A 13,417-nucleotide genomic window follows, 5' to 3' on the forward strand; every position below is an offset into this window, starting at 1 on the left:
AAGTGAATTCATTAACAAGAGGGGGACTTGCAACAAAATGTTCTCTCTCCCCAACCCTACCACCCACCCCTAACTGTAAAAATCTCAAACAGTTCAATTCCTGTTGAATCACAATTTCTCCCCACTACCCCCTCAACATTTTGTGGTTCTTGGGGATGACACCAACTACTCAGAAGTCCTGCAAATTTCAAAATGCCTTCTCCCTAAACGTTCCGGCCAAGACTACTGTAACCCAGCAAGAGGACATTCTCTCCCCTGTATCTGCCTGGAACTTATTTTCCTAACCTGATCAAAATGCTACAAAACTACAGGGCAATCTACTCTATTGCCTTCACTAGGAGTTTTATCACAGTTATCGTAGTGAACACGGAAAACTACCAGTACTTTGATTTCTACCCAGCACAGGTGTACACATTTGATTCCTGTTGGGTATATGCAACGTAGGGCAGAAACAGATTAAGAATACTTGCAGGTTCTTGGAAGTAAATGGAAACATTAAAAGTTAAAACCTGCCTATGGCTGTCACTCTTAAGCTAAATGTCTACATGCACACATAGGTGCACAACTGTAGCACAGACAGAAGAGAGGGGAAACAGGAAGTTATCACACTTGATGTACACGTTTAACAAAATCAAATCATGGCTCCTCTTTAACCCATTTTTGCCCGGTCCACAGGTGCACACATTTAGTCTCTGTTGCACGTATGCAAGAAATGGACAAAAATGGCTTAGGGCCCAATCCTATCCAGCTTTCCAGCACCAGTGCAACCTCAGTACAGCCCTGAAGTAAGGGAACAAATATTTCCATACCTTGAGGAGGTCTTTGTGAGTGCTGCCCCATCACAGGAAGCAGTGCATACCCTATTGGCACAGCAGCACTGGCACTGGAAAATTGGATAGGATTAGGCCCTTAAAGATCAAAAGCTGTCATTTAGCAGACAGCTAGTTCTACAGGCAGTGGGCTGAGCAGGTAGGAGAACAGAGATGGAGCAGAGAAGAAATGCCTGTAACATCACTTACCCATTTATCCAGGGGCACCTGAGCCAAAGAACCAGTGCCTTGGTAGAGATCTAGGGTGAGCTGCTCCAAACTGAGCTTCTCCTGCAGGAAGTGACCCAGGTACCTCTGCAGCAGGTACCTGCAGGCCCTTTTCTTGATGGACTCAGAAAAGGGCCAAGGCATGTTGGCAAGGGGGGTGGTGTGTGCACTCGAGAGAGAAGAAAACACAGCCTATGGGGGACAAAGCAGGAATTGTGGGGGGGGGGGCAAGAAGAGAAATGAGATTGATAAAAGGTGAGGGAGATAAAGGCGAATATTGGGGAATAGCTATTGACTTGGACCCCCCACTAGGGCTGTAGGCCCCCCTACAAACTAGGGAGGGGGTGAAGGTGAAGATTGGAGAACAACTATAGGACCCCCCCACTAGAGCCGTAGAGCCCCATGACAAACAAGGGAGGGGGTGAAGGTGAAGACTGGAGAAAAGCTATAGGACCCCCCCCCCACTAGTGCTGTAGGGCCTCCCTACAAACAAGGGGGGAGAAGACAAAGATTGGGGAATAACCACTGACTTGGACCTCCCCACCAGGGCTGCAGGGTCCCCCACTAGGGCTATAGGGGACAAGGTGGGAACTGTGGTGGGGTCTAGAGAGAAGATGAAACTGACAAGCAAGGGAGGTTAAGATGAAGACTGAGCAATAGCTACTCACTTGGACCCCCCTACTAGGGCTGTGGGGCCCCCCACTAGCACAGTAGGGGGCAAGGTGGGAATTGGAGTGGGGGGCTTGAGGAGAGATGAGATTGACAAGCAGGGGGGCAAAGGTGAACACTGGGAAAGGCTACTTACGGCCCCCCCAGGACTGTAAGCTCCCCACCCACCAAGGCTACAGGGCCCCCCACCAAGGCTGTAGGCCCCCCACTAGGACTGCAGGGGCAAGAGAAGAGGAGCTGGGCTAGGACTGGCGACCCTGAATGGGTCCCTGGGGGTTCGGAGGCAGGGGAAGAGGCTGGACCGAGGGTCCAGAGGGAGGGCCAGGCTACTGGTGGGGGTGGGGGGGCGACCGTGCTGAGAAGCCCCCTCAGCCGGGGGGGAGAGGCAGAGGACTCCCGCCACGCCCCCTACTCAGCCCCGCCCGAAAAGGCGGCAGCCGCCAGGCCCTGGGAGAAGCTCCACTCACGCATCCCGCCCCCCCTCAGCCTCGCGCAGCCACCGCCATCTTCTCGCAGCCCCCTCCCTCGGAGCGGGGGCGGAGCCTGCGAGGCCACCAGTCGCGGGACCTCCCGCGCGCTCCTCCCCCTCGGCGTGCGGGAAGCCGCCAGCTGTTGTTGTGCTCCGCGGCCCCGCCCCTTCCCAGAACGCTCCGCGGGACGCCACGCCCAGTGGCCATCACCGTCGTCACCATAAAGACGCCGGAAAGCGGTGGGGAGGAGGCGGAAGTGACGTAGACCTGTCAGAGGGGACAAGAAGCTTTGCCAAGCACTTCCGGTCTCCGTTTGCACTCCGTCTGAGGAAAGCAGAGCCCCGCAGCGCGCGTGGAGGGAGGCTTCCCCTTGGAGGTGGAGCTCGGGCAGGAGGCCTTTGCTCAGTCAGAAATGTAGCTGTGCCATACACGGAGGTACATGTATACATATACACATAGTATGAATATGTGTGTATATTTATATACATATGGTATATATATATATATATATATATGCACACACACAGACGTAGGGCACAGTCCTAACTAGGTCTACTCAGAAGTAAGTCCTATTTTGTTCAGTGGGGCTTACTCTCAGGAAACTGTGGGCAGGACTGCAGCCTTCTATACACAGACATTATCATAAAATAATATTTAAATAGCATAATGTATAATATATAATATAAATATGAAAATATAATATGAGTGCAATATTTAATATAAATGTTAAATATAACTAAACATTATTTGATATTATAATATATTATAGCTGTAATATAATTACTTATAATTATTATACATATAATATACTATATAATATATTTCCCACTGAGCATAGACTTTTCACAATTAAATTTTTGCACTGAATACTGCTCTAGAATATATATACAGCATGTCCACAAAAACACTCCCTGATTTCAAACAGGTATAACATGCAACTTTATTGTAATAATCTTTCACAGTCAGTAGCTTCAGATGCAGGATTTCATTCACTTTCATGTGGTATAGGGTAGCATTAAAGGCACTCAATGTGCACCCCTTTGGTTGCTCAGCAAACATCGCGCTCAGCAAACGCGATAGTCCAGTTTGGTCCAGGCGCTCTGCAGCGTATCTGGAGTTATGCAAACTGCTTCAGTGATCTAAATTTTCAGGTGGTACGTAAACTGTGCTCTTCATGTACCCCTAAAGAAAGAAGTCATAAACAGTTAGGTCCGGTGACCTCGCAGGCCACTTGCAGAACACCTGTGGTTACCTGTGGTTTTCAGGTAAAAGATGTCTAATCACCTGAAAAAAATGAAATAACTGTTGTTAGAGAATTGGTTCACAACATGTTTATCAATATATTTGATTTGGTTTAGATATCATAACATCGTGAAACCAGGGAGTGTTTTTGTGGACACCCTGTAAAATTCCATTGTGTATAATATGACCATAAATTAATATATATGGGGTGTGTGTGTGTGTGTGTGTGTGTGTATACACATATGTATACTACACATAAACATTTCTGACTAACATAGGCTTTTAACTATATATATATAGTTATATATATATATATTTATATATATATATAGTTATATATAGTTATATGTAGTTAAAAGTACAGTATATATTTATGTGTGTGCATGTATATATACACATTTATACATACACATGCATATATGCAGGCACACACAGATACATACATTAAACTAAATGAACTGGAGGCTCCATCGCAGCCAGCCCCGCCCCCCGCGCGTGCCTTGAGAACCGGAAGTGGGTGCCAGCGGTTATTGACGGAGCTCTGGGGGGCCGGCACGTGACTGTGTGGGCGGGGAGGAGGAGCCTGGCCAGCGCCGTGCCCCCCAACAGCTGACAGCGCTCCAGCGCTGCCTCCAGTAGCGGCCACGGGGGAAGAGGTGAGGCGAGTGGAGGCCCGGCGGGGAGATGGGCTGCGAGGGTAGGTCCGCTTGGGGAGGAGGCTGTGTCCTCGGGCGGCGGCAGCAGGCGCCGGCCTCCCGCTGCACGGAGCGCTGCGGCTCTTCCTCGGCAGTTCCTCAGGAAAGGCCCGAGGGAGGCTGAGCAGCGGACCGGCAGTCCTGAGGGGGGCGGAGGAGGCGCAGCAGGCAGAGCGGCCAGAACGAGGGCTGGGCTTGCGAGGAAAGGCTGCAGCCTTTGGGGCTCCTTAGCCGGCCTGCCATTGGTCTGTGGAACTCTCTGCCACAGGATGCAGTGATGGAGCCTGAGGGGAGGCATACAAAATGATGCAGGGAATGGATGGAGAGGACGGAGAGATGCTCCTCTCCCTCACACACACCAGAACCAGGGGACAGCCACTCACAACCAGTGTCTGCGGAACACCCTGCCACAGGACATGGTGATCACTTGAGCGGATAGGAGGATGTTCTTTTGCCTCTCACACAACACCAGAACTAGAGGGCAGCCACTAAAATTCTGTGTTGGGAGAGTTAGGACTGACAAAAGAAGATATTTCTTTACCCTGCATGTAGTTAGTCTGTGGATCTTCTTGCCACAGGATGTGGTGATGGCATCTGGCCTGGGTGCCTTTAAAATGGATTGGACCAATTTCTGGAGGAAAACTTCCATCGTGGGTTGTAAGCCCTGCTGTGTAAGTGCAACCTCTGGTTTAAGAGGTGGGCTATGTAAGAATGCCTGATGCAAGGGAGGGCCCCAGGATGTAGGTCTCTTATCTTGTGTGCTCCCTGAGGCATCTGGTGGGCCACTGTGAGGTACAGGAGGCTGGACTAGATGGGCTTTTGCGGGGTTGTTCTTATGAACCCAATGGGGGACCTGCGGCTCTATGCTGAGTGTGCAGTTGGGAGGGGGGAGCACCCTTTCTGTGAGTTTTGCATCAGGCCAGGAGGCAGAAAGCTAGGGTGGTGGCTACTGTTGGGGCAGGGGTATCTTCTTTTAGAGCCTAACCCTATGCATGTCTACTCAGATGCAACTCCCTTTATAGTCAATGGGCTTATTTCCTGATAAGTGTGGATAGGATGGTAGCCTTAGACAGTGTCTTAGAACACCAGGCCTTTCATAAGATGGTGGAAGAACTCTTTTTGTGTCCTCTTGTCTGGTGGAGAGGAAGACATATCTCCGGCATGCAAATATGGACAACCTTGTGTGGCACTGGGCTTAAAAGCGCCAACATCAATGTTTCCCAACCAGTGGTACAGGTGCCACTTGTGGTACTTTAGGTGGTGTCTGGGGGCACTCGCAGGACTCCCGGACACCTGGCTTCTGACCATGAGACCAGGAACACAGCACAACAAACAGTGGTGAGAGACTCGGCTTGGCAGGCAGAACTCCAAAGCATGTTTTTCCACACTCAAAAAGCCCTCCTGTCCATCCTGAGCTTCTTACTGGTGTTTGTTGCATCACATCCAACCTCTCAACCCAGAAGTATCTGGCAGTGATGTCATCACCACTTGTGGTATTTCAAATAGTCATGGAGGACAAACCTTGAGAAATGCTAGTCTGCATATGCTAGTCTGTCATATAGCTCAACCAGTGGTATTTGAGGTGGTGCCCTGTGGTACTTGCGAGATCCCTAGGCCCTGTCACCTGGCAGCAACACCAGCAATGCAGTGCAACAAGCAGCAATAGGAAGCTCAGCTCAGTAGGCACAGCATTGTGCTTTTTGCATGCTCAAAAAAGCCCATCCACCCTGAACCTTTTACCAGTGTTTGTTGTGTTGCATCTGGCTTCCCAATCCTGAAGTAACTGGCAATGATGTCATTGGTACTTCCAATAGGTACTTCCAGTAAGATGGACCATGCAAAGTGGTACAGCTGAGGACAAATGTTGAGAAATGCTGGTATAGCTGTTATCTGGGATACATCATTGGGGTGCTTTAGCCAAGGAAACTGGTGTATTTGGCTTAAGGAAACTTGAGAGCATTTAAGGAGGAGTGAGGTGTAACACGAATGAGTAATGGTGTGGAATAAAAAAGGCATCTCCTAGACTGACATGAGAAAAATAGACAGGTGGTAAAATGCATTTGAGCAGATGGAAGAGGGGGTGGCTTCGTGTGGGTTGAAGAAAGAGTTGCCACATAAGCCTTTGTAGAATCAATGGGTGAATTAAAGCTGTTCCTTTTGAAATATGGGACAATCATGTTCTGCAGTGCGGTACTATTCTGAAATGCTTTGCAGCCTGAGGCTGATGGTATGTGACCTAAGGTCACAGAAAGCTTCATGCTAAATAGGGATCTGAACCTAGATCTTCCAGGTCTAGGTCCACCATCATAACCACTATGTAATATGTGGTGTCTATTGATAAAGTCATGCAAAATAGGGTAAAGTAGAAAGTAGCAAGTCAAATGTTTAAAAAAAATCATTTGAGAACAGGTATTGTGTTTGAATCTGAAGGTTATGGGCTGTTCTTATAGACAAAATCCAAAGAGGCTGATATTTTAGTTGTATTGAAGGGGTGCGTTCTATCTAATAATGGGGAGGGGGGGAAACCTGTTTATCCAGGAATACTCCTTAGTCTAATCTCTCTTATTTGTCTGGGAGCAGTTTTAAATGCAGTTTTGACTTTGGACAAACTTTTTGGATTTTTGTGTGTATGCTGCAGATGTTACCATCTGAGTACTGATGCTATTTGTACCATGTGGCATGTCAAAGGATTGGGACTGAAATCATTTTGCTCACTTTTACAGACTCTGTTAGATGCATATCAAGTCATTTGCTCAACATTCAGAGTTCCACCTCCTAAAGAAACCTAAATGGAGCTTTGAATAAGTACAGTAAGTGCAGTTATGTCTGACCTTTCTGCTATTGAACTCTAAAAGCATGGTACTTGCATGGTAATATTAATTCAGATGACTTTGGAAATCTCATTGACACAAATTTATATGAAACACAATTGTAGTTACTGGACCCTATATAATCTCTTAGGATTTATGGTCATCGCGATTAGGGTGGGCAAATTTAGAATTGGGGTGGACAAACTTTCAACTTTTGGGATCCTGGACCTTTAACAATAGTATAGAAGAGAGAATTTCTGCAGGTGCAGCTTGTCATCTCACAGAAGTCAAGCTGAACCTGCTGAAATTATCTCTCCTACACAATTGTTAAAAGTCCAGAATCCCGAAAGTTTGCCCACTCCTGATTCTAAATTTGTGTTCAGATACTACTGTTATTCTTTGTAATGTTTACCAGGAATAGACTTTTTTCAGTGGTGGTACTTGTGCTGTGGAATTCCCTATTTATGAGATCCAAAAGGCCTACTCAGCTGACTATGGTCCTTGGAATCCTTTATTTCTGTGTAAGTCTTCTGTGCTGTAGGAGTTCACTGACTCTTGAGTACATTGCTGCTGCTATTAATTATGTATCTTGAATAGACTTAATGCAAGCTTGGTGGAAGAAAAATGGGGTATCTATTTTGGGCAAATATGATGTTAGTAATTATTCCCTTTTAAACTTGGTAAGCTTGTTAGCAAAATAACATGTGTATTGGATAGGTCAACATATTGTTTCAGATGTATTTTGTATCAAGAGCTCCACTAATTTTCTTTGTGTGGTAGAAATATTTTCATATTGGGCTTTTTTTGAATGCAAAAACTCAATATTTTGCTTATAGAAAACCTTATGAATGATTGTGGAACGTTTGTAGCAATCTTCATTGTTCTGAATATGCATGTCATTAGAGGGATAATAATGTTTTAGTTTTAAAATTTTACTGCTTTATGCACAGAATGGAGACAGACTACAATCTCATGGACTTCTCCAATAACACAGAGGTAGAAGAAAATTCTGATTTCCGAGATTTCGAAGGAACAGATGTGAAGGACATGAGATTAGAAGCAGAAGCTGTTGTGAATGATGTCTTGTTTGCTGTAAGCAACATGTTTGTCTCTAAAAGCTTACCATGCGCAGAAGATATGGCATACATCAATGTGGAAACAAGGGAAAGGAACAGATATTGCCTAGAGCTCACAGAAGCAGGACTCAGGGTAATTACTCCTTTTGAAAAGTTTTTTTGTAAAGAAATGTTAGCCACAGGGTATCTTGTATTTAAATACTTATACAAGCTGCCCATTTTAAATGTGTTTGAGAATGTTTAGTCTGTATGTAGAAGATGCTGGCAAATATTATGTATTTTTAATTACTGAAACAAGGCTGAATTTATTAGAGCAGAAAGAATGGCCAGATTTGATAGAGTCCTCTTTTGTAATTGAATTAACTCTCATTCTCTCTAGCAAGAATCCTTTGTTTTTTGTTGTTGCTGCTGCTTCATTGTGGGAAAGCTATGAATCTTGAATTTCTTTTTGCCTGACAGCTGATTTAGTCTCAGGAGTCCTGCCCAAAATGGGTGGCAATGCTGCTTAAACAATACTGTTGTACTTTCTTTTTGATGGCTGAAAAAATTCAGTGTTTGTTGCTTCACTTCAGATTTGAACCAGTCTCTCAACTCTGGGGCTTCTGTACCTTTCAGCTATTATGTTGGAAGGAAATTTCAGCATGCTGCAGGGGTTTGAACATTTGCACCTGCAAAAATTTCCTCATCTACACAAGTATGAAAGATTGAGTGTTTTGTTGATTTACTGTGAGCTGCTAAGGAACTGTAAATCTGCTGAATTTCTGCTGAATTTCAACTTATGTGTCAAACTTCCAGTTCTTAGTTGCAGTTCTTGTGTTCCTTGCAATCTCAAGGGGGCACAGCGTACCTTAAGACAGCAAGGCACAGTTGTTAGCCAATTAAACCAAATACTGAGTACCAAATCTTGGTAGGACTGCCACCACCCTGAATACTCTAGTGTCTCCGCTGAGGGACTCTGAGGTGCTATGGACTGACACCAGCACTTGTAGGCCCTGGGTTCCTCTGGGACCCAGGCTTTAAGGCTCTGGACTGTAACTCAGACTTTTCTTGGTAGCTCAACCAAGCAGCTAGGCTGGATAGCTGTCTCTCGTTACCTAGCACTTAAGGCCAAACTCAGGCCTGTAAAATATATTTTGGTTTAGTAACAAAAATTAAGGTTACTTACACACACACACACACACACACACACACACACACACACACACACACAAAAGTCTCAAGGGAGCAATTGCAAGAGATACAGACTTCCAGAAATACAGCAGTTCTAAAACTACAAAGCTAGCTTTCTGACTGATTTGTCTACATATCTATCTCTCATATGGGTCCTTTGACCACTGGGGAACAGTGGGCTCCCAGGCTACCTGTCCAGCCAGGCACCTGTGATGGAAAGTAGAGCCAAAGAAACAAACAGCAGGCAGGGTGTAAGATTTCCCTTGGATGCCCACTGTCCAAGGGAAGCACACCACACCCTCTGAGGATCCCTTTTTATCCCCTTATGTTAATTACACATGCAACAGCCAACCAGGATGCAGCCTGGTCTGAAACTTTTAGAAGGGCAGGCTGCTGTTGGTCATTGCTCCTACCCCTCCCAACCAGAAACTACACAACTGTAGAGAATCTTGCTTGATAAGCGTGTCATTGAGCCAGCAAAATGCCCAAAAGTGCTCCTCTCTGAGATTGGCTATACCCCTCCCACTGAGATAATCCTTTCTCACACAAATCACCTCTTTTCCCACCAGCTGCAAAGAAGCAGTTGCACCTCTAAGATGGATTCAGACTTGGGCCTAGATTTTGCTTGTTCGTGACAGGTAGGATATAAATCCATGCAATAAATAGTGTTGAAATTTAAAAAACTTAATTTAAAAAATTGTATGAAGGATTCTTGCATACATCACTGTGATCAAAAACACTATTATGATTATTAAACATTAAAAGTGATTCAGTTAATATTCAATAATTAAAAATTTATATCCCGTCTTTCATGAGTTTAAGGTGGCTAACAATTCATAAAACATCACAATCCTAACAGAGAACACATAAGTAAGTATGTAAGTAAATTGTATAAATAACTTATAAAACAAAATCTTTGGTGGGTATACATAAAATTCTTAAAATCAATTAAAAAAATTCTCTCTCCTCTACAGGTGGTTGGTTATGCTTTTGATCAAGTGGATGATGGTGTACAAAATCCCTACCATGAGACTGTCTACTCCTTGTTGGACTCCGTTAGCCCAGCATATCGGGAAGCTTTTGGAAATGCACTGCTACAAAGACTAGAAGCTTTGAAAAGGGATGGGCAATCATGATTGAATCTGCCATCACAAACAGTCTTCAGCAGAAAGTTGCTGCTGGTCAGAGTTCTGAATAGGTTGTACTGGTAGCTGGTGGCAAAGGAAGTAATTTCCTTGACGTGTTCTGTCCTTTCAAAATTCCTTGCTTCAAGGCTTTCAATGGCACCAACTTGTAAACTTTATCACTGTTACTATTCTGAGTAAATAAGCCAAGGGTTTTTAATATAACCTTGTGAAATATACATTTACTAGTCTTGGTTAATTTTCCTTCAGATTGTCATTTGATTGAACATGCTGTAGTTTCAGTCTCTTAAAAAAAATTAACCCAATATTTTTAACAATATCACAATTGGTCTTCTAACAATTTAATACCTGTTCAGAATTAACACAATAATACAGTATATTATGCTGTGTTTTTTAAAACTCCAGCTCAGCTTTATCAAAACCAAATATAATTTGTTATGCTCATACTTAATAAAATGGATTTTATTTCATTGACCAGATTTATATTCTGCTCAGTTTCTTGTGCATTCTCTAGTTTGTTCACTAGAAAAGTGTCTTGAGACTATATTAAATAAAGCATCTTGCTTAGGATATGATCCACAAGCATGTCAAGCCAGTTCTTGTCAGTGACTGTATAGCAAGGTTGAGTATTTGGCATGCCCAGTGGGTAGCAAGCTTCAAATACTAAACAAAAGATGAATTGTTGGCATAATGAATGTATTCATCAACTGAAATGCAAATTAGATAAGCACAGAGATGAAAAAGTAAAAGGCTATATTCTTAAAAGTCTGTTCTGCATTGCTTTTGCTAAAATTGTATTAATGTTGTGTAAAAAGATTTACAATTGCTTTGAATGTTTACATGATGTACAGTATATCTAAAACTATTTTTGATTCATTATTTACTATACAACAAGTTCTCAAGTATTTCTGTAATGCCTTCTATACCTCCAGCCACCTGAACCATGTCGTATCATCTTCTAGTCAATATACAGCATAATCTTAGCACACTGTACTGGTTCAGAATCGAAGCCTGAAATTACATGTTTGAGTTGGGGGGGGGGGGAGAAAAATAGATGTTTTAAGTACAAAATGCGTAGATTTCTAGTGCTGCCATAATTTCTTAATGTATTGTACTTGGGAGAAAGACCTGCTTTTAATACAATGCTATAGATTCACTATAGATACATGTGAAGATACTTTGCTAGGTCATTATATTAACATACCTTATGTAATTTTCAGAGTGAGTGAACTTATAAAATCTTTAAATTCCTGGTGGGTGTAAATATACATGTTGCACTCTACTTGAGTAGCGCTGTTTTACCCTAGCTGAAAATTTGATCCAGTAGCCAAGAGACCGCTTAGCTTAGCTGAAGCATTTGTGTAAGTTATGCCATAATTATAGTTGAGATAAGAACCTATAGTACAACATTACATTATGGAGCAATGAATGTTTCCTTACCTTGATAAAAACGAAAATGCCTCGCATTTTCCTCTTTATTTCTATGGTTAAAGTATTTTGTTCTAACATGTGTATTTTATGTTCTATGAAAATTGGGTAGATGCTCTCTTGCACTCCAGATCTGTGGCATGTGCATTAGATCATTAGACCTCTATGAGGAAAATGTATTTTGCCTAGTTTTATCTCTGTACTACCTTTTGAATAATGCACCCATGTTTGTTTTAGAGACTTATACACTTAAATAAAGGAATAGAAACAGTCAATGTAATGTGTTTGTATTTTTTTTTAAATGGACACACCAGTGCAAATGAGAAATACTGAATTTCTGTACTAAACTACCAAGTTTTGCCATTTAAAAACTAGGTATAAATGATTGTAGTGGGGCAACCAGCAGATCAGGAAGTGTTCGGGTTACCCAAGTATGAACTTATTTTCATCTGTAGGCGTGTAGAATACAGTAGTTTATTGGTATATAAAACAAACAAATCTACATTATTTTCTTCTGTATTTAAGCCATTTCTGCCCAACATTGCATATACGCAACAGGGATTAAATGTTTATGCCTTTGGGCTGGGTAGAAATGGGTTAAATTAAAATGCTTTATCTGCAACTATCCTTGCAAGGTTCTAAAACTGATATTTTAATTTAACTTTCTTTAACCTATGTACAGTCTCTGCCCTTGCTATAAATTGTGTCATTCCTCTACCATATCATAAACATTTATACTACAGCTATAAATTATTTTCATATTATTTTCAGGGTGTTTTCTAAACAAAGAATTGTGAAATGTAGTTTTGTGAACATCTTAAGAATTTTGCTAGAGAGCCCTAGTAATCTCAGAAATCCTTGATTTGAAGATCTTAAAACTGGTTTTCATCTGGCATAGTGGGGAGAAATACATATCTACAATCCTCATTTTGGATTTGTACATATCTACAATCCTCATTTACAATACTAAATTTTTCTTGGCTTGCAGCACAATCCTGTATTGGAAGTAAAGGTTGCTGTGTTCAGAGGAGCTTACTCTCCTATTGGTTTGCGTAAGGTTTCTAGCTTAGTTTTAACTTTAGTTTCAAAAGCAACATACGGTATTGCATAGGGCAGATAAACTGTTTTCATTAATCTTGCAATGTAAACTGTTTTGTAGATGTTTTTGTTGTGAAAAATGGTATGCAATTTTTAAAATCATCTTAATAAGTAAACAAAAACCTTATGCTCTTTACACTTTCACAGAACACCAGAACCAGGGGACACCCACTAAAATTGAGTGTTGGGATAGTTAGAACAGACAAAAGAAAATATTTCTTTACTCAGCGTGTGGTTGGTCTGTGGAACTCGTTGCCGCAGGATGTGGTGATAGCATCTGGCCTAGATACCTTTAAAAGGGGATTGGACAAGTTTCTGGAGGAGAAATCCATTATGGGTTACAAGCCATGATGTATATGTGCAACCTCCTGATTTTAGAAATGGGCTATGTCAGAATGCCAGATGCAACGGAGGGCACCAGGATGCAGGTCTCTTGTTATCTGCTGTGCTCCCTGGGGCATTTGGTGGACTGCTGTGAGATACAGGAAGCTGGACTAGATGGGCCTATGGTCCAGTGGGGCTGTTTTTATGTTCCTTGTGTTTAGGCATTTGGGGTTACAAAACAATACAGTTTGAT

General features: G+C 42.8%; 2 protein-coding genes across 10 annotated transcripts in view; one reads left to right on the forward strand and one right to left on the reverse strand.

Annotated features, from left to right (window-relative positions):
* ATG2B (autophagy related 2B) overlaps positions 1-2,067 on the reverse strand; it is a 62,349-nt gene extending 60,282 nt beyond the window's left edge. For 3 of the 4 annotated variants that reach the window (XM_066628716.1, XM_066628708.1, XM_066628698.1), the window contains exon 1: positions 1,020-2,064. In XM_066628716.1, coding sequence (XP_066484813.1) covers positions 1,020-1,181 — 162 coding nt within the window. In that variant the 5' untranslated portion in view covers positions 1,182-2,064. Of the gene's footprint in view, positions 1-1,019 lie in introns of all 4 variants that reach the window. The other variant, XM_066628725.1, reaches the window with a different exon arrangement.
* A 1,912-nt stretch (positions 2,068-3,979) lies between these two features.
* Positions 3,980-12,009, forward strand: GSKIP (GSK3B interacting protein). 6 transcript variants are annotated; one of them, XM_066612217.1, is made up of 4 exons: positions 3,980-4,074; positions 6,837-6,923; positions 7,874-8,132; positions 10,144-12,009. In XM_066612217.1, the coding sequence occupies exons 3-4, from the start codon at positions 7,875-7,877 to the stop codon at positions 10,303-10,305; spliced, it is 420 nt and encodes a 139-aa protein (XP_066468314.1). In that variant the 5' UTR covers positions 3,980-4,074; positions 6,837-6,923; position 7,874; the 3' UTR covers positions 10,306-12,009. The 6 variants fall into 6 exon arrangements, with proteins under 6 accessions (XP_066468314.1, XP_066468317.1, XP_066468318.1 ...); XM_066612218.1 differs by having other exon boundaries at positions 4,054-4,115; XM_066612219.1 differs by lacking the exon at positions 3,980-4,074 and adding an exon at positions 4,761-4,784.
* Positions 12,010-13,417: the final 1,408 nt, after the last annotated feature.

This window comes from Tiliqua scincoides, chromosome 1, assembly GCF_035046505.1.
Source record: "Tiliqua scincoides isolate rTilSci1 chromosome 1, rTilSci1.hap2, whole genome shotgun sequence".
Classification (NCBI taxonomy): Eukaryota; Metazoa; Chordata; class Lepidosauria; order Squamata; family Scincidae; genus Tiliqua; species Tiliqua scincoides.